This window comes from Prinia subflava, chromosome 27 (assembly GCF_021018805.1).
Source record: "Prinia subflava isolate CZ2003 ecotype Zambia chromosome 27, Cam_Psub_1.2, whole genome shotgun sequence".
Classification (NCBI taxonomy): domain Eukaryota; kingdom Metazoa; phylum Chordata; class Aves; order Passeriformes; family Cisticolidae; genus Prinia; species Prinia subflava.
The window spans coordinates 3463840-3489458 of record NC_086273.1 but is presented as its reverse complement, the minus strand read 5'-3'; the positions used below and the strand labels follow the sequence as shown (position 1 = coordinate 3489458).

General features: G+C 51.5%; 5 protein-coding genes across 6 annotated transcripts in view; 4 read left to right on the top strand and 1 right to left on the bottom strand.

The window, feature by feature from the left end:
• LOC134562421 (olfactory receptor 14A16-like) overlaps positions 1-25619 on the bottom strand; it is a 391199-nt gene that overhangs the window by 121036 nt on the left and 244544 nt on the right. The window lies entirely within an intron of this gene.
• LOC134562284 (olfactory receptor 14C36-like) lies at positions 289-1601 on the top strand. The gene has a single exon (XM_063419670.1). The coding sequence runs from the start codon at positions 612-614 to the stop codon at positions 1599-1601; it is 990 nt and encodes a 329-aa protein (XP_063275740.1). The 5' UTR covers positions 289-611.
• On the top strand, positions 10345-14909 carry LOC134562363 (olfactory receptor 6M1-like). Its single transcript, XM_063419739.1, has one exon. The coding sequence runs from the start codon at positions 11224-11226 to the stop codon at positions 12166-12168; it is 945 nt and encodes a 314-aa protein (XP_063275809.1). The 5' UTR covers positions 10345-11223; the 3' UTR covers positions 12169-14909.
• The window catches only part of LOC134562442 (olfactory receptor 14A16-like), a 114544-nt gene continuing 111103 nt past the window's right edge, over positions 22179-25619 (top strand). Inside the window, exon 1 of the mRNA XM_063419836.1 lies at positions 22179-22314. The gene's annotated coding sequence lies outside the window, so the exon portion shown is untranslated. The remainder of the gene's footprint in view (positions 22315-25619) is intronic.
• On the top strand, positions 23454-24463 carry LOC134562283 (olfactory receptor 14J1-like). The gene has a single exon (XM_063419669.1). It carries the CDS (start codon positions 23510-23512, stop codon positions 24461-24463), a length of 954 nt encoding a protein of 317 aa, XP_063275739.1. The 5' UTR covers positions 23454-23509.

Sequence of the window (25619 nt, the reverse complement as noted above, 5' to 3'; positions counted from 1 at the left end):
AGCAGCAGCACCTTGGCTTGCAGCATCTGTGTTTGTGTGAGCTGCCCTTAAGGCCCTGGTGCCAGGGAGATGCCCCTGGGCAGTGCCGTGAGCTGGGAGGGGTGTGCAGGGCAGAGCTGAGCCCCCAGGGCTGGGCTGGGCTCTGGGAGCAGTGGCAGGGACGAGGCTTGGATGGAGAGAAACAGCTCCCGGTAGGCACAACTCCAGGCATGAGAGAGCCAGAATAATCCGTGATATCCCTATCTGTAAATGAACAGAGAAAACAAAGGAGAGAAGAATTGAGGGAAATTTATTTTGAAATTGCAAGTTTCAGATAGTCCACTTTATTTTTCAGAAAACTGTTAAGTGCAATCACACTGAAATAGAGGGAGGTGTAATGACCAAAGGGCACCTCTGTGGGGACCAGCAACTCTGACTGCACTGGGGCAGAGGGAGCTCTGCTTTCCATCTGGGCTCCCCAGTCTTCAGGCTGTGAGTAATGCTTAAAATGCATCAGTAACTAAGCAGCTGCAGATACCTAAACATAAAAAAGTTTAGGAAAATTCGTTCACAAGAATAAAAGTGATTTTTAGAGGATTCCAAATACAATACATAGGACTGACTCAAATAAAATGATCCCAGCCTGTCAATGTCTTCTTTCAACAGTCCATGATGCCCAGAGTGAAGAAATGTCCAACAGCAGCTCCATCAGCCACTTCCTCCTGCTGCCATTGGCACACACGCGGCAGCTGCAGCTCCTGCACTTCTGCCTCTTCCTGGCCATCTCCCTGGCTGCCCTCCTGGCCAACGGCCTCATCATCAGCGCCGTAGCCTACGGCCACCTCCTGCACAGCCCCATGTTCTTCTTCCTGCTCAACCTGGCCCTCAGCGACCTGGGCTCCATCCTCACCACTGTCCCCAAAGCCATGCACAATTCCCTCTGGGACACCAGCAACATCTCCTATGAAGGATGTGCTGCTCAGGTGTTTCTGCTTATCTTCTTTCTGGGAACTCAGTATTTCCTCCTGACCATCATGTGCTACGACCGCTACGTGTCCATCTGCAAACCCCTGCACTACGGGACCCTCCTGGGCAGCAGAGCTTGTGCCCACATGGCAGCAGCTGCCTGGGCCAGTGCCTTTCTCTATGCTCTGCTGCACACGGCCAATACATTTTCCCTGCCTCTGTGCCATGGCAATGCCCTGGGCCAGTTCTTCTGTGAAATCTCACACATCCTCAAGCTCTCCTGCTCCAAATCCTACCTCAGGGAATTTGTGATTACTGTAGTTTCTGCCTCCTTAATATTTGGCTGTTTTGTGTTCATTGTTTTCTCCTATGTGCAGATCTTCAGGGCTGTGCTGAGGATCCCCTCTGAGCAGGGACGGCACAAAGCCTTTTCCACCTGCCTCCCTCACCTGGCTGTGATCTCCCTGTTTCTCAGCACTGGCACATTTGCCTACCTGAAGCCCCCCTCCATTTCCTCCCCATCCCTGCATCTGTCCCTGTCAGTTCTGTACTCGGTGGTGCCTCCAGCCCTGAACCCCCTCATCTACAGCCTGAGGAACCAGGAGCTCAAGGCTGCAGTGTACACACTGATCACTGTACGATTTCAGAAACATTAAACTGCTGGCCAATTTCTGTAAATAATTTGTAATAAAAGTCATCTTTGATACTACTTCCTGGTGTCATTTTTGAGGTTGTTTTTCTATGTTTGACTTTTTAAATGTTGTCCACAAGGAAATGTCATTGTTTGTGTCTTTCTGATGTTTTTTCTCTCCACCTTTGCTGTGGCCAGACTGTGCCATAGAGGGGCTGTATTCTCAGTTGCTTTAAATGAACTAAAGGACCTCCTGAAAGTTTTCTTCAGAGATCCCCCCTTTGTTCCCTTCTCTGTGGCTACAGCAGCAGTGTCTGTGTGCAGAGCTGGGGCAGATCAGTGCTGGCACAGCAGCTGTGCCCAGCAGCAGCAGCACTTGGTGTTGCCAGTGCTGCTGCCGTGGCCCTTCCCCGCTGCCCTCCTGGCCCTGCTGTTGCTGTAGGGCCTGAGTGCTCTCGGGGCCGGGCACAGGGCTGGGGGTGGCAGTGCCGGGGCTGCAGCAGGGACAGGCCATGGGCACTGCTGGGGCAGCGCTGACGCCTCAGGCCAGGGCCTGGGGGCTGCAGGCTCCTTGCCCAGGCTCTCTCCAGAACACACCCAGGCCAATGCTCAGCACAGAAAAGCCCCGTCAGCAGCCCCAGGCTGGCCGTGGGCAGGCTGGGGGCAAACAGCATGGCTGGGGCTCTGTAAGGTCTCTGGGGGAGACGGGAAGGAGCAGCAGAGCAGGGCCTGATCCATCCCCACTGCGCTGGACACCCCAGGGCAGCGTCCCAGAGCAGCCTCATGCACCTGCCAACAACATCCCCCCTCTGCAGCCCTGGCCTCTCCCCAGCTCACACAGGTGCTGCATCCTTGCAGGCACAGCCACGGCAGCAATGCCTCAGGAGCCCCTGTTTGCACTGCACACAGCAGGCGTCAGCACCGCCATGGTGTTGGTGTGGCGAGACGAACCTGAGTGACCACAAATGCCATCAGCCCCTGGGGCCAGGAAGGGCTGGGGGACAGGAGGGAAACCAGTCAGGTTTGTCATGGCCTCTGTAGTCAGCCAGAAAGTTTGTTCCCATGAGCTGTGAGTTTCCTGTCCCACTGCAGGCGTGGTTGCTCAGAGCCAGGGCTGCCTGGCAGCCAGCCCCAAACAGCCTTGAGCATTGCCTTTGCTTCACCTTTGCTTTCTTTCTTCTTTCTTATACCAGATGTCTTCTACTTAGCTATCCCAGTTTGCCCCTCCCCTACAAACAGCCCATCCCTGTTTGCCCTTTTTTCTGTGGCCTCACTCCACATTTCAGTTCCTGAGTTGGCACCATGGGAATGTCTTTGAAGGAGTAGGATCATCCTCCAAGTGCTTCAGGAATTGTCTGCAGGCTCCTGCAGTGCCTCCTGCTGCTCCCTTGCCAGAGGCACCACAGGCCAGGGGGGCACATCTGCCCTGCTGTGTCTGCCTGTGGGGCTCCCTGCTCTGGGCAATGAGGAGGGGCTGCAGAGGCTCTGCAGGACTGACAGGATGGGCTTTGGGGCTGTGAGGAGAAGCTGAGGGACCTGGGCTGCTGCACCTTCTCAAGAGGAGGCCCAGGGCTCATCCTGCAACTGCTGCAAGGGTGGTTTCAGAGAATCACAGAATCAGCAATGTTGGAAAAGACCTTGGACATCATCAAGTCCAACCTGTGCCCTGACACCACCTTGTCTCCTCTGAACCTCCTCTTCTCCAGGATAAACAACCCCAGCTCCCTCAGCCACTCCTCACAGCACTTGTGTTCCACACCCCTCACCAGCCTTGTTGGCCTTCTCTGGACATGCTCCAGCCCCTCCATGTCCTTCCTAAATTGGGGGCCCAGAACTGGACACAGCACTCGAGGTGCAGCCTCAGCAGTGCCCAGCACAGGGGAAGAATCCCTGCCCTGCTCCTGCTGCCCACACCATTCCTGATCCAGGCCAGGAGCCATTGGCCTTCTTGCCCACCTGCCCACACTGCTGCCTCATGTCCAGCCTGCTGTCCAGCACTGCCCCACGTCCCTTTCTGCCTGCCCACTGTCCAGCCACTCTGTCCCCAGCCTGGAGCACTGCAGGGCTTGTTGTGGCCAAAGTGCAGGACCCGGCCCTTGGTCTTGTTCAGCCTCAGCCTGTTGGATTTGGGCCCTGGATCCAGCCTGTGCAGGGCCCTGTGCACAGCCCTCCTACCCTCCAGCACATCCACACTCACACCCAGCTTGGTGTCACCTGCAAATTTGCTGATGCTGGACTCAATCCCCTCCTGCAGATCCTCAGTGCAGATATTGCAATCCCCGCTGGCTGCCTCTGATCCCTGGGCCATCCTGGGGGTGCCCTGGGGTGGCTCTCAAGGGGATCTGTTCCATCCCCTTGCTGGGCACCCAGGGCAGGCTGACAGGCCTGCAGTTCCCCACATCCTCCTTCCAGCCCTTCTTGGGGATGGGCTCCCATTGGCACCTCCAGGCCTCTGGGCCCTCCCTGCTGAGCCAGGACTGAGGAGAAATGATGGAGAGCAGCTTGGGGAGCTCATCCAGCAGCTCCCTCATGGCCCTAGGATGGATCCCATCTGGTCCCAGAGACACCTGTGAGCATCTGAGTGGCTCAGCAGGTCCCCAGCTGCTTCCTCCTGGATTGCAGGGGGGCTCTTCTGCTCCCTGTGCCCATCTGCCAGCTCAGGAGAACACTTGTCCTGGGGACAACCTGTCCTATTTTTGAGAAGGGAGGAAAAGAAGGGGTTAAGTACCTCAGTCATTTCCTCAGCATTGGTTACCATATTCTCCCAATAAGGAATGAAGGTTCTCCTTGAACCGCTTTGTGCGTTTAATGTATTGATAAAATCATTTGTAATTTCCTTCACAGAAGTCGCCTGATTTAGTCGTAATTTGGCTTTCACCTTTTTAATTTACTTTTTGCATGACCTAAAAACATCCTTAAACATTTCCTGAGTGGCCTGATGTTATGTCTGAAGGTGATGCACCCACTTATTTTTTGTCCTCAGTTCCTGCAAAAGCTCCATGTCTCGCAAGGCCAATCAATTTTCTCGCTGCCTTATCAATGGGCACACAGCCTTTTGCTATACCTTCAAAATTTCTTTCTTGAAGTGTGTCCATCCTTGCTGGAATCCTTTGGTTTTTTTGCCTGTTTCCCTTTTAAAAGATCAATATGTGTTTCAATGCTCCCCAAACCTGCATCCTGAGTAAGCCGTACTCTGCTTTCCTTAAGGTGAGTGTAGAGGTGTTGTTGATGCCTCTCCTTCTTTCACAGAATATTTACAAACTCCATAATTTCATGGTCACTGCACCCCAAACAGCCTCTGACCACATCTGCCATTAGCCCTTCCCTGTTTGTGAACAGCAGGACACAGAGCTATCCTTGGCAGTGGGAAGAAAAGGAAACCTCCCCAAAGTGCAGCTTGCAAGGTTCAGCCTGAAGGTGACAAGAAAGCCAAGTCCCTGCCAGGGTAGGATTTTGGTGCAGGAGGTGTCCCAGCGTGAGCCTGGGCCATGGCCTGGCTCTGTGTGCCAGGAGCCGGCAGCGCTGGGTGCAGGGAGCCCAGGGAGGGCACAGAAATGCTGGGCTGAGAAATGCTGGGGGCACAGCGAGATGGGCGAGTGCAGCCGGCCAGGGCACAGGAGCAGCACGCACAGGGGGCACAGCCTGCAGGAGAGATGGCCAGGGCTGGGCAGGGCTGGCAGGGCCACAGGCACCCAGGCCTTTGTCCCCTGGGCTCTGGCAGCGCCTCTGCAGCCCCACAGAAGGAACTTTCCTTTCAGGGCCTGCGCTTTGGCTCTGCCTGGGCCCTCCCTGAGGAGGCTGGCAGGGCTTGCAGGTTGATGCCATTTGTCCTTGCTGCCCCTGCCATCCCCCTGCCCCACAAACAGCCCCGAGCCACCCGCCAGGGACAGGCCCTGCTGTCCCAGCCTGGGCTCAGGGCTTGGCCTTTCTGCTCCCTGCAGCCAGCCCAGGCCTTGCTCAGCATTGCAGTTCCCTGCTCACAGCCTTGGGCTCCCTGCAATCCTGCCCTCAAGGATCTGCTCTCAGCAGTGCCTGCGCAGCCTTGGGCACTGCCTGCCCTCAGTGGGGCCCAGGGATGCTCCAAGGGACTTGGAGTTTTGCTTCTGACTCCTTGAGCAGGTTCTGCAACCTTCTCTCAGTGCCTGGGCGTCCTGGGCTCAGCCCCAAATCCACTGTGGGGCTCATGAAAAGACAGAAATCCCATGTGGGATCTATGTCTTGGTTCAGTTGTCTTCAAGCCTTCAGGGATTGTGCAGCTCATTGAAGTCCATTTGTAGTTCTTTTAGGGAGGAAGATTTCAAAGTGCACTTCATGACTTTTATCTTCAATCAAGTGAGTATTTTTTTAGTTTTCAGTTCAGAGAAAAGATGATAGAAGCATTCCCCAGGTGATCTTGATGCTGAATGTCTCCTTAGGAGGTCTGGGCACGGAGAAGAATGAGCCCCTTTAGGGCTGACCCTGTTTGGACAACCTGCTCCTCACCCCAACCTCACCATGTCTGACATGGCCCACCTGGGACTGACATCCCTGTGCCCTCCATCAGAACCTTGTCCCCTGAGCTCTGCAGCTCCATGTCCCAGCCCATTGCACCATGTCCCACCTGCTCTCCTCAGGACTCTGCCTGCACACAGGCCCAGGAGAAGTTTTCTTCATGGTAAGGAAAGAATGGAAAAGCGTGAGCAGGTTTCCTGAACAACAAACCCCACTCAGGAACCACATGCTCAGTCCAGGCTGCCTGGAATGATGTCACCTTTCTACAAGGGACAGTGTGAGCAGAAATGATCTCTGTAAGCGGAATTCTCTGAATCTTTCAGCTGAATTCTCTGTCCCTGTCCTCGATCTTTCTTGCAGATGAAAACTGCTGGTGCCATCCTCACCTTTAATCCCTCTTTTGATGCAAACTGATGTTCCCAGGTGTGTTCAGCGGGATTTGCTCCATGTTCCTACAAAGCTTTTGTGTTCCTCATGGAACCCATGGTCCATTGTAACTCTGCTGATTCAGGAAGACCATGGTGACACTACAGAACCTCATGGAACCATCCATCCATTGTGACACAGCAGGACCTCATGGAACCACGGGTCCCTCGTGGCACTGCAGATCCAAGGAGACCCTGGTGATGCTGTGGGTCCTGATGGAACCAGGGGGCCTTTGTGACACTGTGGGGCCCCATGGAAACAAATATTCATTGTGACACAGCTTGTACCCAATTGTCCATTGTGGTACTGCAGATCCAAGAGACCGTGGTGACACTGTGGCAGTTCATGGAACCAAGGGGCTGTTGGGGCACACCAGGGCCCTGTGGAACCAAGGAGAGCCTTGTGGCAGTGCAGAACCAACGAGGCCATTGTGACAGTGTGGACCCTGATGGATCCCAGGCCCCATTGTCACACAGCAGGGCCTCCTGGAACCAAGGGGCCATTGTGAAACTGTGAAAGGGGCATAATGGAATCAAGGATGCCACTGATACTGAAATCTGCTGGATAGAAATGTTCTCACTCAGTTTTGAGTATTTGAAAGCAGGTATTCTTTATTACATAAAGCATGGTGGTCACTCAGGTGATCCTTCATCCATCTGAGTGCACTGAGCATCGAATGAGCAGAGTTTTTATCAGACACACTGATTACATATTCATGAGCTATCCCCACTTACTTTGACTTTATTTGACATAGTTGCACCCCTTATCACAAGTCCTTATGTGGTTCTCTGGGGTCTGTCTCCAACACCTGGTGTCCTTTTCAGGGGGCTGTTCCTTGACGCCTACTTTTGAGTAAGGGCAATATCGTTGTTTTGCATCACTTCTGCTTTGTCAGCCTTGCAGAGCTGAGCTGGCATCCTGCTGATGTTTTGTGTGAGTTACATCCTTTATCTGTTTCTCCAAGACTGTGATATTCTGTTCTACTGTTCTCATCAAGTCTCCCCTTTTCTTGAGGCTCAGTTCCTTATGGGCACTGGTCTCCCAGTATCTATATTTCATTTTATAGCGTAGGGCACTATAACACTGAATCTTGATGCAAGCTAAAACCATACAGCAATTATTCTGGTGACCATTATAAACAGATCTTTTAACCAAGTCCAGCTGGGTAACCATGAAGGAAGTTTGGTCCAGATTTCTTCAGTTCCCCAGGAGGTGTCATCTTGAGCTGTGCATTGAAACAATTTTTAGGCTACAATGCTCTGTCCCAGAGTCAGTTCTTGAGCTTCCTGGATCAGGAGAAGAGCAGCTGTACTGCCCTCAGACAGCCCAGCCAGCCCTGGCTGACACTGTCTGGTTCTGTGAAAAGTTGGCCACTGCCCTGCTCCTGTCCCCAGGAGCTGTGACAGCACTGCCAGAGCTGGGTTTTGTCTCTCCCAGGGAAACAGATCAAACAGGGCCATGGGGTCTGGGGGCCCAAAGCAGGGCCCGCAGGAGGGCTCGCTGGGGCTGGGAAAAGGCAGCCCATGAATCTCCAGTCCAGACTGTGAAGTCCTGCTGAGCTGCCTCCAGGAGCTCACAGAGGCTTTACCAGCAGCCCATAATTCCTGATCCACAGCCAACACCTTTCCCCCACCCCGAGAAATGCCTGCGACTGTCACACTGCTCCACTGTGGCTGTGGGAGTTGGCAAAATGCTTCTTTTCCTTCCTGTCCCAGCCTCCTTTGTCCCTGGAGGATTTCGGATCCCAGGCATGGTTCTGTGGTCTGGACTATTTGTACTCTATACCCACTTAGTCACAGAAAATTCCACAGTGCCACAGTCTGATCCCAGCACTGCTGCTGAGTTTCAGTGGCTCAGGATGTCATCTCCATACCAGAACAGGACTCCAAGAGGGTTCTGATGTTTCCATTCCTCCAGTTCTTTTGTCACTTGGTTTTCATATATGGGGGGACTATTTTTAAACCCCTGTGGTAGAACTGCCCCAGTCAGTTGGGCTCTTCTCCCTGTGTTTGGATTTTCCCATTCAGAAGTAATTACTTCTTGGCTTTTAGTACTCAAAAGGACACAGAAAAAGCCACCTTTCAAATCTGATACTGTGAACCACTTAAATTTTTCACTCCAGGTTGTTCACAAGGTACAAGGATGTTCTACTGATGGGGTCTATATCTTCTACTGTCTCATTTATGGTTCCGAGGTCTTTTACCAGCCACTAATCCTCTCCATTTGCCTTCTAACTGGTAAAATAGGGGTATTACATTTGGATTCACATTCCTTCAATAATTATTTAAATAATTTGTCCACAAGGGATAATAACCACTTATGACTTTCTGTTTTCCAAGGGTATTGCTTTTGCCTTCCTGGTCCTGCTCAGAGGTTCAATTTATTTCTTACAGGTTCTGCTTTTTTGGGTTACTGTGGCACCTCTCCAGCCCAGGCTACCAGATTTACTGCATCCTCAAGTGATACAGATGGCAGATGGATCACATCGGAATTTGAACTGTAGTGCAAAAAGAGAGGCTTCCACATAATTACATCCTGGAGTAATAACCTGTATTTTGCCATTTTCATGTTGATTTTAGCATTCAGTTTTTCTAATAAATCGTCCAAGCAGAGGCTTTAGTAAATTGGGTAGATACAAAAACTGGGGAGCCATCCATTGTTTTGATAATTTAAAATCAATAGGCTGGAAAAATGGCCGAGTTGCATGATTCCCTGCTGCACCAATGATTGTTATAGAATCATTCTTCAAGTTTCCTTTTGCTGTATTTAGCACAGAGTGACCAGCTCCCATGTCCACTAAAAATTCTACCTCCCCATTGACCTCCTCCCTCCCCAGCTTAGCAGTGACCCGAGGTTCTGCTGGGAAAGCATCCTCTGGTCCCCTCAGTGACCATCGGTGATGGCCACAGGACGGGGGTTTGTGCTGTAACTGCAGACAGTCGCTTTTCAAACGCCTCTCTTTCCTACAGTGTGCACACTGATTCACACCCAGTCTCTCTTCTTTCTTCCTCTGCTATTCTTTGATGAGCTCTCAGGGAGAAGATTGATTGAATTGTGGAATAACTCACTTTGGAAGAGTGTCCTTTGCCACAGAGCCTTCAACTGCATCAGCTGTGGCTTCACTTACAACTGTTCTGACTGGTTCTGGTAATCCCCCTGCCCTGTGGTCACTGGAGTGTGGAAACATCTGAAGTAATTGCAGTTGGCTCAGTTTTACTCAGCTGTGCAGCAGAAGGTGCTACAGGGGTCTCTGAAGCAGTCAGAGCCCCCACTCAGGCTCGTGATCACTGCATTTCTGCACAAGAATCAGCCTGGGCACAGCAGGATCTGCCCATCTCTAGGGCTGCCCCGAGTTCCCCCCTGGAGAGGTCCCAAACATTTCAGTCCCAGTTAATTCTGAAGGTGACTCATTTTTGCTCATTTTGGAGTTGGTTCACTTTGAAGGCTCCTGACTGAACTCAGTCCCTTGGTTTCAAGCTGATGGCCTGTCTCAGACCAGTCTCTGCTCTGGTCTGTGTGGACAAAGAGATGGGAGAGTCCTTGGGCCACCCAGGGGACCGATGACTTTAGGGCTCTGGTTCACATCGACAGAGCTTTGTTTCACTGCTTCAGACCCCCCCTCTCCTCTTCTCCCCCTGGGCATTTTAAATCATCCTATTTTCAAAGTCATCTGCTCTGCTCTTCTCAATGTCTAAAAGAAAAACAAAGTACCTGAAAGGGAAACCACCCGTCTTTATTGCACATATTTTTGTCATGCTTCTTCTCCTAAGTATTTTTGTTTAAAAACAGAGCAACTTAATTAATCAGGGATTTGAGACTTGAATAGTGAGTTTCATCTACTGCCCTGCAGGCAGCCAGCAGAATTTGTTTTCTCCAGGCTCCCTGTGTAGTCAGTGGAGACAAGAGAACACTCTGGGGGCTGGCTGCTCCCAGCTGGCACACAAAAGGAAGGTTACAAATCTCTTCCTGGCACTTTTCTCTTGCTCTGCACTCGGGTTTTTTGATAGCAATAGCAATGAAGGACTGCATGGGAACAGGTGCATTTTGGTGCAGACAGGTGACAGCTGAGATCGTGACACTCTGTGTGGATCCAGAATAAATTTTCTGCTCCTCATTTAAAGTACTGAAAAACCAAGAATTACTGGGTCCCTATTCCACCCTCCCCTCTCCTTTCCTGAAGAGCCCAAGAGGAAAAAGCTGTGGAAGAAAGCAGAGGGTTGCAAAAGAGATATTTGGGATTGCTTATTTTGGAGTCAACAGATCCTCAGGGACTCTGGGTCCAAAGGCAAGTACTGAATAACAGAAACAAGGGATTTCAATGTACAGGTTGGATGTAATTTCACAGTTTAGTGTTTGTGCTGTAGATGAGAGGTGTTTGGCATGGGGCTGTGACAGATGTTTGCAGTAGGTCTGAGTGAGCTGGGAATTTCCCAGGAATGGGGGAATACGGCCAACAGCCTCTTCAGAATCCTCTGTTCTGGTGAGAGAATTCTTTGGGAGTGTTTGGAAAAGGTAGACAAAAGACAACAAAATCTCTATGGATTTTTCTTGAAATGGGAAACAGAACAATCAGGGTGTGAGGATTGTTTGAAGCACAATCTCTGTGCTGTATAGCAAAACTGCAGGAAAAGAAAGAAGCAGAGAAGGATAGAAATGTTTGTCCAGACTGGGAAATTATTACACTTGGTTTTGCTGTGTTCCTGTCTCAGCAGGATGAGCTGGGATTCAGCATGGGACCAGAAAATGGAACAGCAGTTACTGAGTTCATCCTAGAGGGTTTCCCAGAGCTTGATCCAAGACTGCAGCTATTTTTCTCTGGGGTCCTTCTGCTCATGTACCTGACAACAGTGATGGGGAATGCAACCATCATTTTCCTCGTGTGTGTGCATCACCACCTGCAAACGCCCATGTACTTTTTCATCAGCAACCTGGCCTTCCTGGAGATCTGGTTTACATCCTCCACAAGCATCAAACTGTTTGTCATGCTGAGTTCTGGTCAGAACAGTCTCTCACTAAGCAGCTGCTTTGCTCAGAACTATTTCTATTTTGCTCTGGGCTGCACAGAGTTTGTCCTGCTGGTTGTCATGGCCTTTGACCGCTATGTTGCCATCTGCCACCCTTTGCTCTACGCTGCCATCATGAAGCCTCAGCTCTGTGTCTGCCTGGTTGTTGCTGCTTGGGTCCTGGGCTTTGCCCTGCTGAGCTACCGGCTGCTCTTCCTCTCTCAGCTGTCTTTCTGTGGCTCCAAGATCCCCCATTTCTTTTGTGACAACTCCCCCTTGTTCAAACTGTCCTGCTCTGACACCAGCCTGCTTTGGAAAATAGACTCTGTCTTCATATCGTGTGTTATGCTGGGTTCCTTATGTCTGACTCTGACATTTTACATTTGCATCCTTTCCTGTGTTCTGCATCTTCCAGCAGCCTCTGGGAGGAGGAAAGCTTTGACTACGTGTTCTTCCCATCTCATCACCTTATCCATTGCCTATGGGAGCTGCATTGCTCTCTACACATGTCCTGCAGAAGATGTTTCCTTGAGGACCAACAAAATTGTAGCTCTGCTGAACACAGTCCTGTACCCATTCCTAAATCCATTCATCTACAGCCTTCGGAACAAATCTGTGATCCTGGCCCTGAACAAAACCATTGCCAGGACAAGAACAAAGCTTTTCCCCTAACCATGGTGCATTTCTGGAAAGCCATCCCAAGAATCTGGGATCATGTGTTACCCAATACCAGTGCCTGTGTGTGCAGCCTCCAAGCACGGCTGCCTCAGGAGATGGATGCTCCTGCAGGGCTGTGTCAGGTTAAGAGGTAAGAGACTCATCTGCACACCCAGGCAGGGCAGCAACAATGGCAGGAGGAGAAACTCAGTTCATTCTCTGCCCTGGCTGCTCCCGGGCCAATCTCTGGAGAGCCACCAGCTCATTAAGAGCCCATCTCCAAAAGAGAGAAGAGCTCAGAGAAACAGTGCAAGTGACAATCCAAATTACAGCTCCTGAGCAATGGACCCCTTGTCCCAGCTCCTTTCCTGGGACAGCCACCAGCCCTGGTGCCCAGTTTGAAACCCCAAAGTCACTGAGAGCAGGTCACCATTTGGACTAAGGAGATTTCTGCCCTGGTGTGTAGGACACATTATGGGATGGAGGGGAAGAGCAATTTTGGATAACACAGGACTTGTGGGAAGGTAAGGACTCAGCCAGAGCAGTCTGCCCTGTGTTCTCATTTAACTTAGATTCTACCTCCTGTGTGAGCAAATCTCTGTTCTGCCTGAGCACAGGAGCCTGGGGGTGTGAGGGCAGCAGCTGGAGGAGGGCACAAACAGCCCATCTGCCAATGGTGCCGGCCACAGAGTGACCACAGGGACTGGATTGAAGGGTTTGGGGTGTGGGTGTGTCTGGTCTGCACCAGCACCTCAGTGGGGCTGTGGCCTCGGGGCTCAGCTGTGCCAATGCCTCAGCTGGTGAGACTGGAATCCAGGGGAAGCTGCTGAGCAGAGGAGTGTCTGAGCACAGCTGCTGCAGGGATCCGTGTACAGGGATGGACATGGAATGGGACAGACTGGACCAGGATAGGCCATTGGGAATGATCTGCAGCTCAGAGCAGAATGATGGTCTGGTCCATCTGCCCGAGGCCTCCAGGGCTGACCAAAAGTTAAAGCAGTCATTAAGGGCACTGCCCAAATGTCTCTTCAACACTGACAGGCTTGGGGCATCAACCACCTCTCCAGGGAGCCTGTTCAGTGTTTGACCACCCTGTCAGGAAAGAAACACTTTCTCCTGTGCAGTGTAAACCATCCCTGGTACAGCTTTGAACCATTCTCACACGTTCCATCACAGGATATCAGGGAGAAGAGAAAGGGAAATGCAGGGCAGAGCCAGGGGGGCAGTAAGATGGGAGTGTGCAGCCCGCAGGGACACAGGGACAGCTGTGGGACAGCGCAGGACAAGCTGTGCTGGGCATGGCCAAGGGCCCTGGCAGGGCTGGCAGTGCCCAGGAGAAGCCAAGTCTTGGTGATCTGGGGCACAGCAGGGTCTGTGCCACCAAGGCTGTGAGGGGACACCTTGTCCTGAGGCCCTGGGGCCTCCTGGCACAGCCCCAGCAAGGCTGGGCACTGTCACCCCCTTGTCCTGCCCTCAGCATCGTCCCTCCTCTCAGGACCTGAGGTTGAAGGGCTCAGCAATAAATGCACCACGGGGCTCAGTGGGATCAAGCAAGTCCTGACAAGCCATGGCTGTGCCTTGATTTCCCTCTGGTCTGGTGCAGTTCATGAGGAAGGTTTTCTACTACAGTTGTGGAGAAAGATTTCACAGATCTTCTAAGAAATACACATTCCTGTTAGAAAGGGTCTGTTTTATTACTGTTCTCTTTGGAGCAGAGGTGATTGCAACATTCTGTGATTGACATTGATCCAGGGTCTCTCCTCAGGAGGCCTGGCCTGCTCAGAGAAGCTGTGCCTTGAGGTCTGAGCCAGTGTGGACAACCTTGCTGCACATTGCCCAAGCCCATCCTGTGTGTCCTCCCTCACCTGGGACCTGCTTTGCTTGGAGAGCTGCCTGCACTCAGAAATAAAGGGAGTTTCTAGTTTTTCAAGCAATGTAAATCTCCTAACTTTCCATACTGAATACAGACCCACTCCTCAAGTGTGTGCCAGCCCAAGATGCCACCAAAACCCCTCCAGCCCTGCCCTGGGCCAGCTGTGAGGGTGGGTCATCATCCCAATGTGAAATACAAAGTTGGGTTTTGTGTCAGGGAAATAAAAAGAATCTGTGTAATTGTAGAACACGGCCATGGGACAGTTATAAAGATGAGTTCTCATAAATAACCGAGGAAAGCATAGAAGAAGGTTTTTAACAAATTTTGCTTGCAATTACCTATTATAAATCTCAAGTTATTCTGTAATAAGAGGCTTTGAATTATAACTTCAGAAGCTTGTTTTGTATTAAAGAATTTTAAACTGAAGTTTCAGAATGTAAAAAGGCTTTATCACAAAATGGTGAAAAACATCCTGGATACGGAAGAAAAGACTTCAGCTCACTGATTTATGGTTCTTGAAAAAAGGAAACTGAACATCACTATCAAAGACTGATAGGCCTGGAAAATAGAAGCTGGACCCCACATCTGGAAGCTGGACCCCACCACCTGGGATACAGATCCTGGATGTACATCCCGGAATATTGAAATTTAAAATGGACCACAATAGGTATTGAATAATGACGTTAAAAATTGGAAATAGGAACTGCTGAGAAGAGCTTATGAATATGTATGAATATAGCAAATAAAATCCCAGCAAGTCCAGCAATCGGTGTGCAGACAGAAGGGAAAATCCTTCCACTGTACCCAGCGCTGTCTTTGCTCACACTTTACCATGCTAATTAATTAATTAATAAATTGAATTGCTGCTAGATATATTGACTGTGTCAAGTGTCTCATTTCTAACACCTTGCAGGCTGACTCTGGACAATCTGTTCCTCACCCCCAGCATCACCATGTCTGACATGGCCTACCTCGGACTGAACTCCCAAATCATTAAACATCCAAGCATTTTTTTTTTTAAAGAATTAAATAATATTAAAAAAGATATAATAGCAGTTTTGTTATTTGTAATTAAAGAATTCTGTATTTTTGTTAACTAAGATTTATATTTATGATAACATAGCTGGATATTTTAAGCAACCAAAAAATAAATGCTCATTAGTTTCAAGCAACACAATTCCCTTCATTAATTACTTGGCCACTTTTGGCTATTCATTTCACCCTCTTTATACTAATTAGATCAATTTTTTTGTTCTTTTGTCATATTTTTAATAATTATCTCAGAGAGGGTAAAAGGGGCATTTTAAGGTCCATTGAGACATTTTTATATAAATAGTTATATTTATATAAAAAATCTATATAGTTTTAGCATCAAAAGTCATTTGTTATAACTAACATTAATTCCTTTGATTAATTCACTGACCACTATTGGCCACTGATTTTTCCCTCTTCGTGCATAATTAGCCCTAATCTTAGTGCTTTTGTCATCCTTTTACAATTTTTATCATTTTCTCAGACAGAGTAAAAGGGGCCACTTTGGAGTCCACGGAGACATTTCTAGGGAATATCTGCGGCAGTTTTGGGTCTTGGGAGGAAATTTAGAGACAACATGAGCGTCTGGAGGCCACTTGGGGGAGCCGGGTGGGCACTTGCAGGGGCCCTTAGGGATTCTGTCGGACAATTCGGGGTCCGGGGGAGCACTTGGGGCTCCAGGGGGCACTTGGAGGTCAGGGAGGGGAATCTGGGGGCCCTTCGGGGTCCGGGCGGGCACTTGGGGGGCTCTGAGGGGGCTCTCTGGGGCGCGGGGCATGATGGGAGTTGTAGGCGCGGGTAGGACACGGTTGAACGGGGCCGCGGAGCATCACGGGAGTTCAAAGCACAGCGCCAATGGCTCTCAGGGGCGCGGGGCATGCTGGGAGATGAAGTCACGGCTGGAATGGCGCTCTACCGGCGCCGCGGAGCATGCTGGGAGCTGTAGTCCCGGAAGTGGCTGGCACAGGGCGTTTGGGGATCGGGGAAGGCACTTGGGGGACACTTTTGGGTCCGAGCCGCGAGTGCAGGTCCTCAGCAGGGAATGTACACGGTTCGGGAGCACTTGGGGGAGCTTGGGGAGCTCTAACCGGGCTCTTTAGGGCGCGGGGCACTGCATGAGTTTCCGGCGCGGAACTGTGTTATGAGGGGCTCTGAGGCCGCGGGGGATGACAGGAGATGAATTCCCAGAAGCGGCTCTAACGGGCATCTGTGGGGTTGGAGCATTTAGGGGATCTGGGGACGCTTTTGGGGGGTCACGAACTGGCGCTGAGGGGATCTTACAGACCCTGGAGGGTCTGGGGGACACTGATGGGACACACGGGGGGCGATACCGGGGTTCTGTGGAGCGCGGGGCGTGACGGGAGTTATAGGCAAAAAGAGAATGATGGCGCCGACAGCAGGCACCGCCTCCGAGGTCCCGATCCCCGGCGCTGATTGGCTGGGAGTGGTGATTGGCAGAAGGCTCGGCGAATGGGCAGAGGCGGGAACAGCCCATTCAACCCCTCCGGGCCCTCCCAATACACCTGAGTTCGTTCCCATTCCCTTCCAGTTTCTCCCAGTGTCATCAGTAGTGCACCCCATTGTCCCACAGTGTTCCCAGTGTCCCCAGTTTGCCCCTGTGTCCCCCAGTATCACTCCCAGTATGTCCCAGTATATCTTAGTGTACCCCCACAGTCCATCCCAGTCTGCCCAGATTCCCCCTCAGCATTTCCCGTGTTCCCAGGTTGTCCCAGTCCTCCCCAGTGTCACTCCCAGTATGGCCCAGTGTCTCCCACAGCATTCCCAGTGTTGCCCAGTATGTCCCAGTCCTCCCCAGTGTTTCCAAGGAAACTGGAACTGCTCACGGTGTCCGTGGCCCCCAAACCCAGCAGTGGGGTCAGTGCAGTGTCCGTGGGCACAGCCCCTTGCAGGGCCCGGTGCAGGTTGGGATGATGACCCACCCTCACAGCTGGCCAGTGTCACTTTGTCAGGGACAAAGTCTGATTGATTGTCAGCCATGAAGGGTCTTGATTTCCATATCTGTCATCACTGCCTGCAGTGTTCTGCTCCCATTGGAACCTGGGGACACTTTCTCAGTCCTGTTTCTCTGTGGGACCCATTACAACTTGAAGTAACTTCCGTGTTTCAATTGAACTTTGAGTTCTTGAGAAGTTTTCTGAACTTCTGAAATCTGTCTAATTAATCACTGAAGAATTGAAAACTTAATCTTTTCCCAGTGGCTTGTTGTGTTTGCGTGTTTTGAAGAAATGTTAAGGAGCATTTGACAACTAAGTTCTCAACTGAAGAGCTCAAGAAGGAAGAGGCCTCTGGAAAATTAAAATTATTCATCCATCTCCAAGATGCACATGACCCATCCTGGTCAGGGCAGCAATGACCAGGAATGGGCACAGCTTTGTGACTGCCCCAGCTTTGGGCTGGGCCCTGGGCCTGCAGCAGGAGCAGCTCCTGAGGGCCACAAGGCCGGGGCTCTTGTGCTGGCCTGGGCAGAGGGGATGGCAGCAGGGGCTGCAGAGCTCTCAGCATCTCCTGCAGAGGAGAGCAGGGCACACAGGGAGCCTCCTTTTCCTTTGGCCAGGCCCCTTGCCCATGGCTGGGGCTGAGTCCTGTGTGAGCTGCAGCTGCTGCTGTGCCCTTGCCAGGGGCTGAGGCCGTGGGGCCCTGCCCAGAGCAGCCTGGCCTGAGCAGAGCTGTGGGGCCAGAGCCGGCTGGGCTGTGCTGGGGAGAGGCCCTTGGTGCTGCCCAGAGCTCAGGGCAGCTGGCAGAGCTTGCAGGGAGCTGGGCTGGGCTGGGAGAGCCTCCAGAGAAACCATCAGTGTCCATCTCAGCCTGGGTGAGCGTGCAGGGGCCAAGAAAAGCACCCCAGGGTGCACAAGTTCTGTGTGTGGGAGCTGAGCTTGTGACCCCTGGAGCCCTCCCAAGTGCTGGGGCTGCACCTCCAGCTGCAGAGGAGAGGGGACAGATGGGAGAGAGACCAAGAATTCCTGCTGGATTCTTGTTTGTGTTTGCTTCTACAGTGACCTGGATCCGTATGTACAGGAGGTGTTTTGTGTCAGATAATACCTGAAGACTAAAAAAAATAATATTGATAAAAAAGGATTTTCAGCTGAAAAAAAATTTCATGTATAATACTGTTAAAAATGAATCAGCTAATTTTGTAATTAAAGGAATTTTTTGAATAATTAAAGTATAATTTTTGGAAAAAGCCACAAGCAAATCGGCACTGAGCTTGGCAGTTGGAACTGGGGGAACTTGAATTCAGCCTCTATCACACCACATTCCACGTGGTTCTTCGATGCTGCTTTTGCAGAGTTTCTTCTTATACATTTTCCAAGCTCTGCGGGATAATGGAGTCTGGAGTTGTCCCTATACTTTTTAGCATATTAATGTCGTTTTCTTTCTTTCCGCTGCATAGGACAAAAGTTTTCCTGGAATTGGGTGAATAATTCATATGAAAATCTTTTGGAATACATTTCTTCTGGGGACAAATATTATCTCATCGTGGATGCGTATCGAATGCACATCGCAGGGGTTTCACTAGACCAATAATCCTCTGAGACACGCATTTCTGGAGACAGCCATCATCTCTGGAACCTGAATAATTTGGTGCACATCGCTTCCCTGTCAACCTGGCTTTTGTAGAGAATGCTGTAGTTTTAATATTTAGCACGAATTACATTTCAACACGTATTACAATACACAAAAAGGAAAAAGAGACACATATGATCAGAAGAGCATATGAGAGGATGAGAATCATTGATGTTTTAAAGCTGTTCCAATCCTTTCCTCAGGGCTTCCTTGAGATGAGAGGTGACCACCAGAGGCCAAGGCCAGCCTGAGCTCTCTATCCTGGCAGCTTTTGTATGGGAAAATCCTCTCATATAGGGAATTTTGCAGGGCAACTATCAATTTTAGCTGTGGGCACCTGGATAGACGGATGGTTCTTTTCCACAGAAAGGAAAACACAGAGCCCCAGTGCTCCAGGGGCTGATGAGAGGCAGCCCTCAGCATTCCAGGATCAGCTGGACCTGTCAGGTGGCCCCTGGGAGGCCAAACCAGCCAGATCTGTTCCATCTCCCATTGGTTCCATGAGGCCCTGCAGGGTCACAATGTTCTCCTTGCTTCTGAGGTGTCACCATGGCCCCTTGGTTCCATGAGGCCCTGCAGTGTCACAATGGCCCTTTGGCTCTGTGGGGTCCTGCAGTGTCCCCATGGTCTCCATGATTCCCTGGGGCCTTGCAATGCCACGATTGTCTTCATGGATCCATGGTACCCCACTGTGTCACACTGGCCTTTGTTTCCATGGGGCTCCACAGTGTCACAATGGTCCCCCCTTGTTTCCATGAGGCCGTGCAGTGTCACAGGGGTCTCCTTGGTACCCCAGTGTCACAATGGACTCATGGTGCAATGAGGCCTTGAAGTGTCACAATGGCCTCCAGCATTCCATGAGGCCCTGCATGATCACAACTGACATTTGATTCCATGAGTCCCACACTGTTCCATGAATCCTTCGTTCCATGGGGCCCTGTAGTGTCACATTTGTCTCCTTGGTTCCATGGTGCCTCACAGTGCCACAATTGCCCTTTGGCCCAACAGAGCCTCACAGTGTCACCATGGACTCCTTGGTTCCATGGGGACACAAAGTGCCACAGTGGCCCTTAGGTTTCACAAGGCATCCAAGTGCAGAAATGGCCTCTGTGGTTTCATGTGGCCATGCTGTGACAAAATGGACCTGTGGTTCCATGATGCCCCATAGTGTTGCAATGGACTCCTTGGTTCTGCACTATAAGAATGTCCCCTTGGTCCCTTGGAGCCCCACAGTGTCACTATGGTGCCCTTGATTCCATGAGGCCCCACAGTGTCACAAGGGCCTCCTTGGTTCCATGATGCCCAGCAGTGTAACAAAGCTCTCCTTGGTTCCATGGTGTCAGTATGGCCACTTTGTCCCCTGGAGCCCCACAGTGTCACTCTGGTCCCCTTGATTCCATGCTGTGCTACAATGGCCCCTTGGTTATACAAGGCCCTGCAGTGTCATAGTGGTCCCTTGGTTCCGTGAGGCAAAGCAGAATCAGAATGGCCCCTTTGTTCCATGGAGTGACACCACAGTGTCACTGTGATCCCATTGGTCCCACAGGGCCCCACAGTGTCACAATGGACCTTTGGTTCCATGAGGTACCTCAAGGTCTCAGTGGCCCCTTGGCTCCCTGTGGCCCCGCTGTGTCACAGTGGCAGGTGGTTACATGGGCCCCCATAGTGTCAAAATGGTCTCCTTGGTTCTGTGAAGCCCAACAGAGCCACACTGGACCCTTGGTTCCCTGAGGCCCTGCAGGGTCACAATGGAGTTCTGGTTCCATGACCTTTCGCACTGTCAGCAATGCTCTGAGTTCTGCAGGGTCACCATGGATCTGTTGCGAGAAAGGAGCTGAGTATCAAACAGGCATCAATATGATTAGGTTTGATCTCTCTGTTTATTCCTTCTCTTCCACTTTTATCAGGTTACAGACAGGAAAGCAAGCACAGCTAAACAGTTGGTGATTGGCTAAAAGTACCTATGCATAGACATTAAATGATTGTTCATTGGGCCACGTTTTTTGGCCTATAGTTTACCTTTTGTTCTACCTTATGAATAGCATTCTGTTTTCTACATCCATGAGAAGGCCTAACAAGTTGTTACACACCTTTAGCATCCGTGAGGAAGCATCTGCGAGAAGGCATACTAAATTATTACAATTGCTACCTTCTTATTAATTCAGGGCCTACAAGACCAGCACAGGAGCAGTACAGACTCTCATACTGTTCCCTGGTAGCAGGGATTGTTCAAACCCCCATCAATAAATCATGACCTCACTCTTCTAAAAATTCCTCTACATGGATCCTTTGTTCCATGAGGTTCCCTGGCATAACTGGATTACCTTGATTCCAGGAGGTTCTGCAGTGTCACACTGGACCATTGGTTCCATTGGCAGCCCCACACCATCCCAGTGACCCCGTGGTTCCATGAGTTCCACACTGTCAGCAATGCTCTCCTTGGTTCAGGAGGCCCTGCTCTGATACAATGGACCTTTGGTTCCAGGGGGTTCCACTGCAGCACAATGGAGCCTTTGTTCCATGGGGTTCCAGAGTGTCACAGCTGACTCCTTGGTTCTGTGAGCCTCTGCTGTCACCAAATGTCCGAAATATCAGAATAAGGGTCCTTAACACTCATTTGGTGTTTCAGAGGGCCTCCTTTATACAGGCCTGAGGTCCAACATGGGATAACTCCTAACCTTATGTGAACACGTGATTCTACACGTGTTGCTTATATAGTTGCTAAATGTGTATTACAATTTAGTTATTTCCATAAAACCCACCTGAACGTCCCAGATTCACTCCTTGTTGTCTCTATCACTGCACCCTTGAGCCAGATGTCTTCTTCTCTTCTAACCGTCCTCCCTGGGAAAGCAGGCCCTGCATGCCTTGTTCCTGTGCTAAAAGTTCACAGGAATAGTAAAAATGGAATTAACCCTTTTGGTATCAAGGCCAAGGCTCTGTGTGCCCAGGCAGAGGCAGGCAGGACGCAGAGCTGTCAGCAAAGGAAGGGCCCAGCCAGGTGGGGCAGCCGGGGGATGACGACAGCCTGCAGGGACAGAGGCGCAGGGCATGGACACCGTAGCACAGCCTGGGCTGCACAGGGCACAGGCATGGGCAGCAGCTGAAAGGCCCTGACACAGCCAACTCCTGCAGCACTTGGGCCATGGCTGCTGGCCCTGGGCCTGAGGCATCAGGAGGGGACAAGTGACCCTTGCAGGCCTGGGGCCTCATTGCCTTCTTGTCCCTGCTCAGCAGCCTAACCCACCTGTCATCACTGCCACAAGTTTTTTGATTTAACTGATCTGGAAACACTTTCTCAGTGGGACTCAATAAATCTTTAAGAAATTTTGGAGTTTTTAATCTGACTGTGTTCTTGTGAAGTTTATTGAACACTCTCTGAGGAACTGAGTCTGATGTAAACAATGCCAAACCTCAAGAGACTCATGAAAATCCTTGTGCTGTGTCTGTGCTGCTGAGCTGAGATGGGTTCCTGGCGCACAGGGAGTTCCTGGCAACCAAGAAGAGCTTTAAAAAGACATTTCTCCTGAGGAGCAGCTCCTCTCCTGCCCAGCAGGGCTGAGGGCACTGCCTGCTGGCACTTGAGAGGAATGAAGCAGACAGAGGCTCAAAGAAACAGGAAGGACAATTCCGTGCTTCATCGTGCAGAAATGTTCCCCACTTCTGACAGGGTAAGTCTGTGGCTGCAGGGATCTCCTGAAGCTGAGCCAGGACAGCACTGAGGTGACTGTAAGGATGGCTCTGCTGCCCTTGCTGCTTTGGGGGAGGATGTGCTCCAGAGCGGGGCTGCCCTGGGCACCGTCAGAGGGACAGGGCAGGACGGCTCCTGCTGCCAGGGACGGCTGCAGGGGCTGAAGCTGGGGCTGCAGCCAGGGCTGCCCAGGGCTGTGGTGCAGAGCAGGTGCTGCAGCCCTGAGGGCTCTTGGCCAGCCCAGCGCATCTGCCACCTGCCAGGGGCAGCTCTCAGCCTGCCTGGGAGCTCCCATGGACTGTGGGGAGAAGTTGGAGGTGGAAGGAGCCACCCCCATCAGGGCAGATTCCTGCTGCTGTGGAGATGGTGCTGCATGGCCAGGGCTGCTCTCAGCTTTCTCATGAAGGAAAGGGAAAGGGGCTGTCAGGTTTGTTTTTGTCACTGACACTCCTGCACTGTCACCCTGGGGATCAGAAGGTCTACCTCATAATTTTCTCAGAAAGTGCCTCCTCACCCTCCTCTCCCTACAGACAGCAGCAGCAGCACCTTGGCTTGCAGCATCTGTGTTTTTCTGAGGTGCCCTTAAGGCCCTGGTGCCAGGGAGATGCCCCTGGGCAGTGCCCTGTGCTGGGAGGGGTGTGCAGGGCAGAGCTGAGCCCCCAGGGCTGGGCTGGGCTCTGGGAGGACTGGCAGGGACAAGGCTTGGATTGAGAAAAACAGCTAGGCACAACTCCAGGCAGCAGAGAGCAAAAACAATCCTCTGTATCTGTCCCTCTTCCGCTGCACAGGGTAAGAGTGAAGAGTTTTTAGAGACTGACTTTGCACCCTTCAAAAAGGCCACTATTTTTCAAGTACACATTTTACCTGTGATCCTGAAATAGAAGGAGGTGAAATGAGCTAAGGCCAAATGTGTGGGGACCAGCAGGTTTGATTGCACTGGGGAACAGGGAGCCCTGTTTCTCCTCTGGGCTCAGCGATGTTGAATGCTGAAGATGGGACAGTAAGTAAGTAGAACAAACCCAAGCTAAAAAGAAAAATGCTAATAAAGTTCCCCTGCAGGAAGAGAAGTAATTTTGAGGAAATTAGTAAAAAACTACCAGAGGATATACTCAGGGGAACCTGTCCCAATTTCTCAGTCTCTTCTTTCAACAGTCCACAATGCCCAGAGTGAAGAAATGTGCAACAGCAGCTCCATCAGCCACTTCCTCCTGCTGCCATTGGCACACACGCGGCAGCTGCAGCTCCTGCACTTCTGCCTCTTCCTGGCCATCTCCCTGGCTGCCCTCCTGGCCAACGGCCTCATCATCAGCGCCGTAGCCTGCGGCCACCTCCTGCACAGCCCCATGTTCTTCTTCCTGCTCCACCTGGCCCTCAGCGACCTGGGCTCCATCTGCACCACTGTCCCCAAAGCCATGCACAATTCCCTCTGGGACACCAGGAACATCTCCTACTCAGCATGTGCTGCTCAGGTGTTTTTGCTTGTCTTCTTTGTTGCGTCAGAGCTTGCCCTCCTGACCGTCATGTGCTACGACCGCTACGTGTCCATCTGTAAACCCCTGCACTACGAGACCCTCCTGGGCAGCAGAGCTTGTGCCCACATGGCAGCAGCTGCCTGGGCCAGTGCCTTTCTCAATGCTCTGCTGCTCACAGCCAATACATTTTCCCTGCCCCTGTGCCATGGCAATGCCCTGGGCCAGTTCTTCTGTGAAATCCCACACATCCTCAAGCTCACCTGCTCCAAATCCTACCTCAGGGAACTTGGGCTTCTTGCTGCTAGTATCTGTGTAGCTTTTGTCTGTTTTGTGTTCATTATTTTCTCCTATGTGCAGATCTTCAGGGCAGTGCTGAGGATCCCTTCTGAGCAGGGACGGCACAAAGCCTTTTCCACCTGCCTCCCTCACCTAGCCGTACTCTCCCTGTTCATCATCACCTCATTTTTTGCCTACCTGAAGCCGCCCTCCATCTCCTCCCCTTCCCTGGATCTCTCAGTGTCAGTTCTGTACTCAGTGGTGCCTCCAACCCTGAACCCCGTCATCTACAGCCTGAGGAACCAGGAGCTCAAGGCTGCAGGGCAGACACTCATCACTAGACAATTTAGGAAACATCAAATTGCTAGCAAATTTCTCTAAATAATTTGTAATAAAAGTCACGTTTCATACTTCCTGCTTTCATTTTGAAAGTTCTTTTTCTTTATTTTACGTTTTAAATATGGTTCATAAGGAAGTGTCTTTGTTTGGGTACTTTCTGATGTTGTTTCTTTCCACTTTGCTGTGGCCCCGGACTGTCAATGAGGGGCTGCACTCTCAGTTGCTTTAAAAAAACTAAAGGATGTTGCACAAAATTTTCAGCAGAGACCTCGCTTATGTTCCCTTCTGTGTGGCTGCAGCAGCAATGTCTGTGTGCAGAGCTGGGGCAGATCAGTGCTGGCACAGCAGCTGTGCCCAGCAGCAGCAGCACTTGGTGTTGCCAGTGCTGCTGCCGTGGCCCTGCCCCGCTGCCCTCCTGGCCCTGCTGTTGCTGTAGGGCCTGAGTGCTCTCGGGGCCGGGCACAGGGCTGGGGGTGGCAGTGCCGGGGCTGCAGCAGGGACAGGCCATGGGCACTGCTGGGGCAGCGCTGACGCCTCAGGCCAGGGCCTGGGGGCTGCAGGCTCCTTGCCCAGGCTCTCTCCACAACACGGCCAGGCCAATGCTCAGCACAGAAAAGCCCCGTCAGCAGCCCCAGGCTGGCCGTGGGCAGGCTGGGGGCAAACAGCATGGCTGGGGCTCTGCAAGGTCCCTGGGGGAGACGGGAAGGAGCAGCAGAGCAGGGGCTGATCCATCCCCACTGTGCTGGACACCCCAGGGCAGCGTCCCAGAGCGGCCTCATGCACCTGCCAACAACATCCCCCCTCTGCAGCCCTGGCCTCTCCCCAGCTCACACAGGTGCTGCATCCTTGCAGGCACAGACACGGCAGCACTGCCTCAGGAGCCCCTGTTTGCACTGCCCAGAGCAGGCGTGAGCACCCCCATGGTGTTGGTGTGGGGAGATGAACCTGAGTGAGCACAAATATCAGCAGGTCCTGGGGCCAGGAAGGGCTGGGGGACAGGAGGGAAACCACTCAGTTTTGTTGTTGCCTCTGAAGCCAGACAGAAAGATTGTTCCCATGAGCTGTGAGTTTCCTGCAGACGTTTTTGCTCAGATCCAGGGCTCCCAAACTGCCCTGAGCATTTCCTTTGCTTTACCTTATTGACGATTGATAGACAGACAAGGAAGACTGATTTGGTGATCAGAATTCGATTTTACTC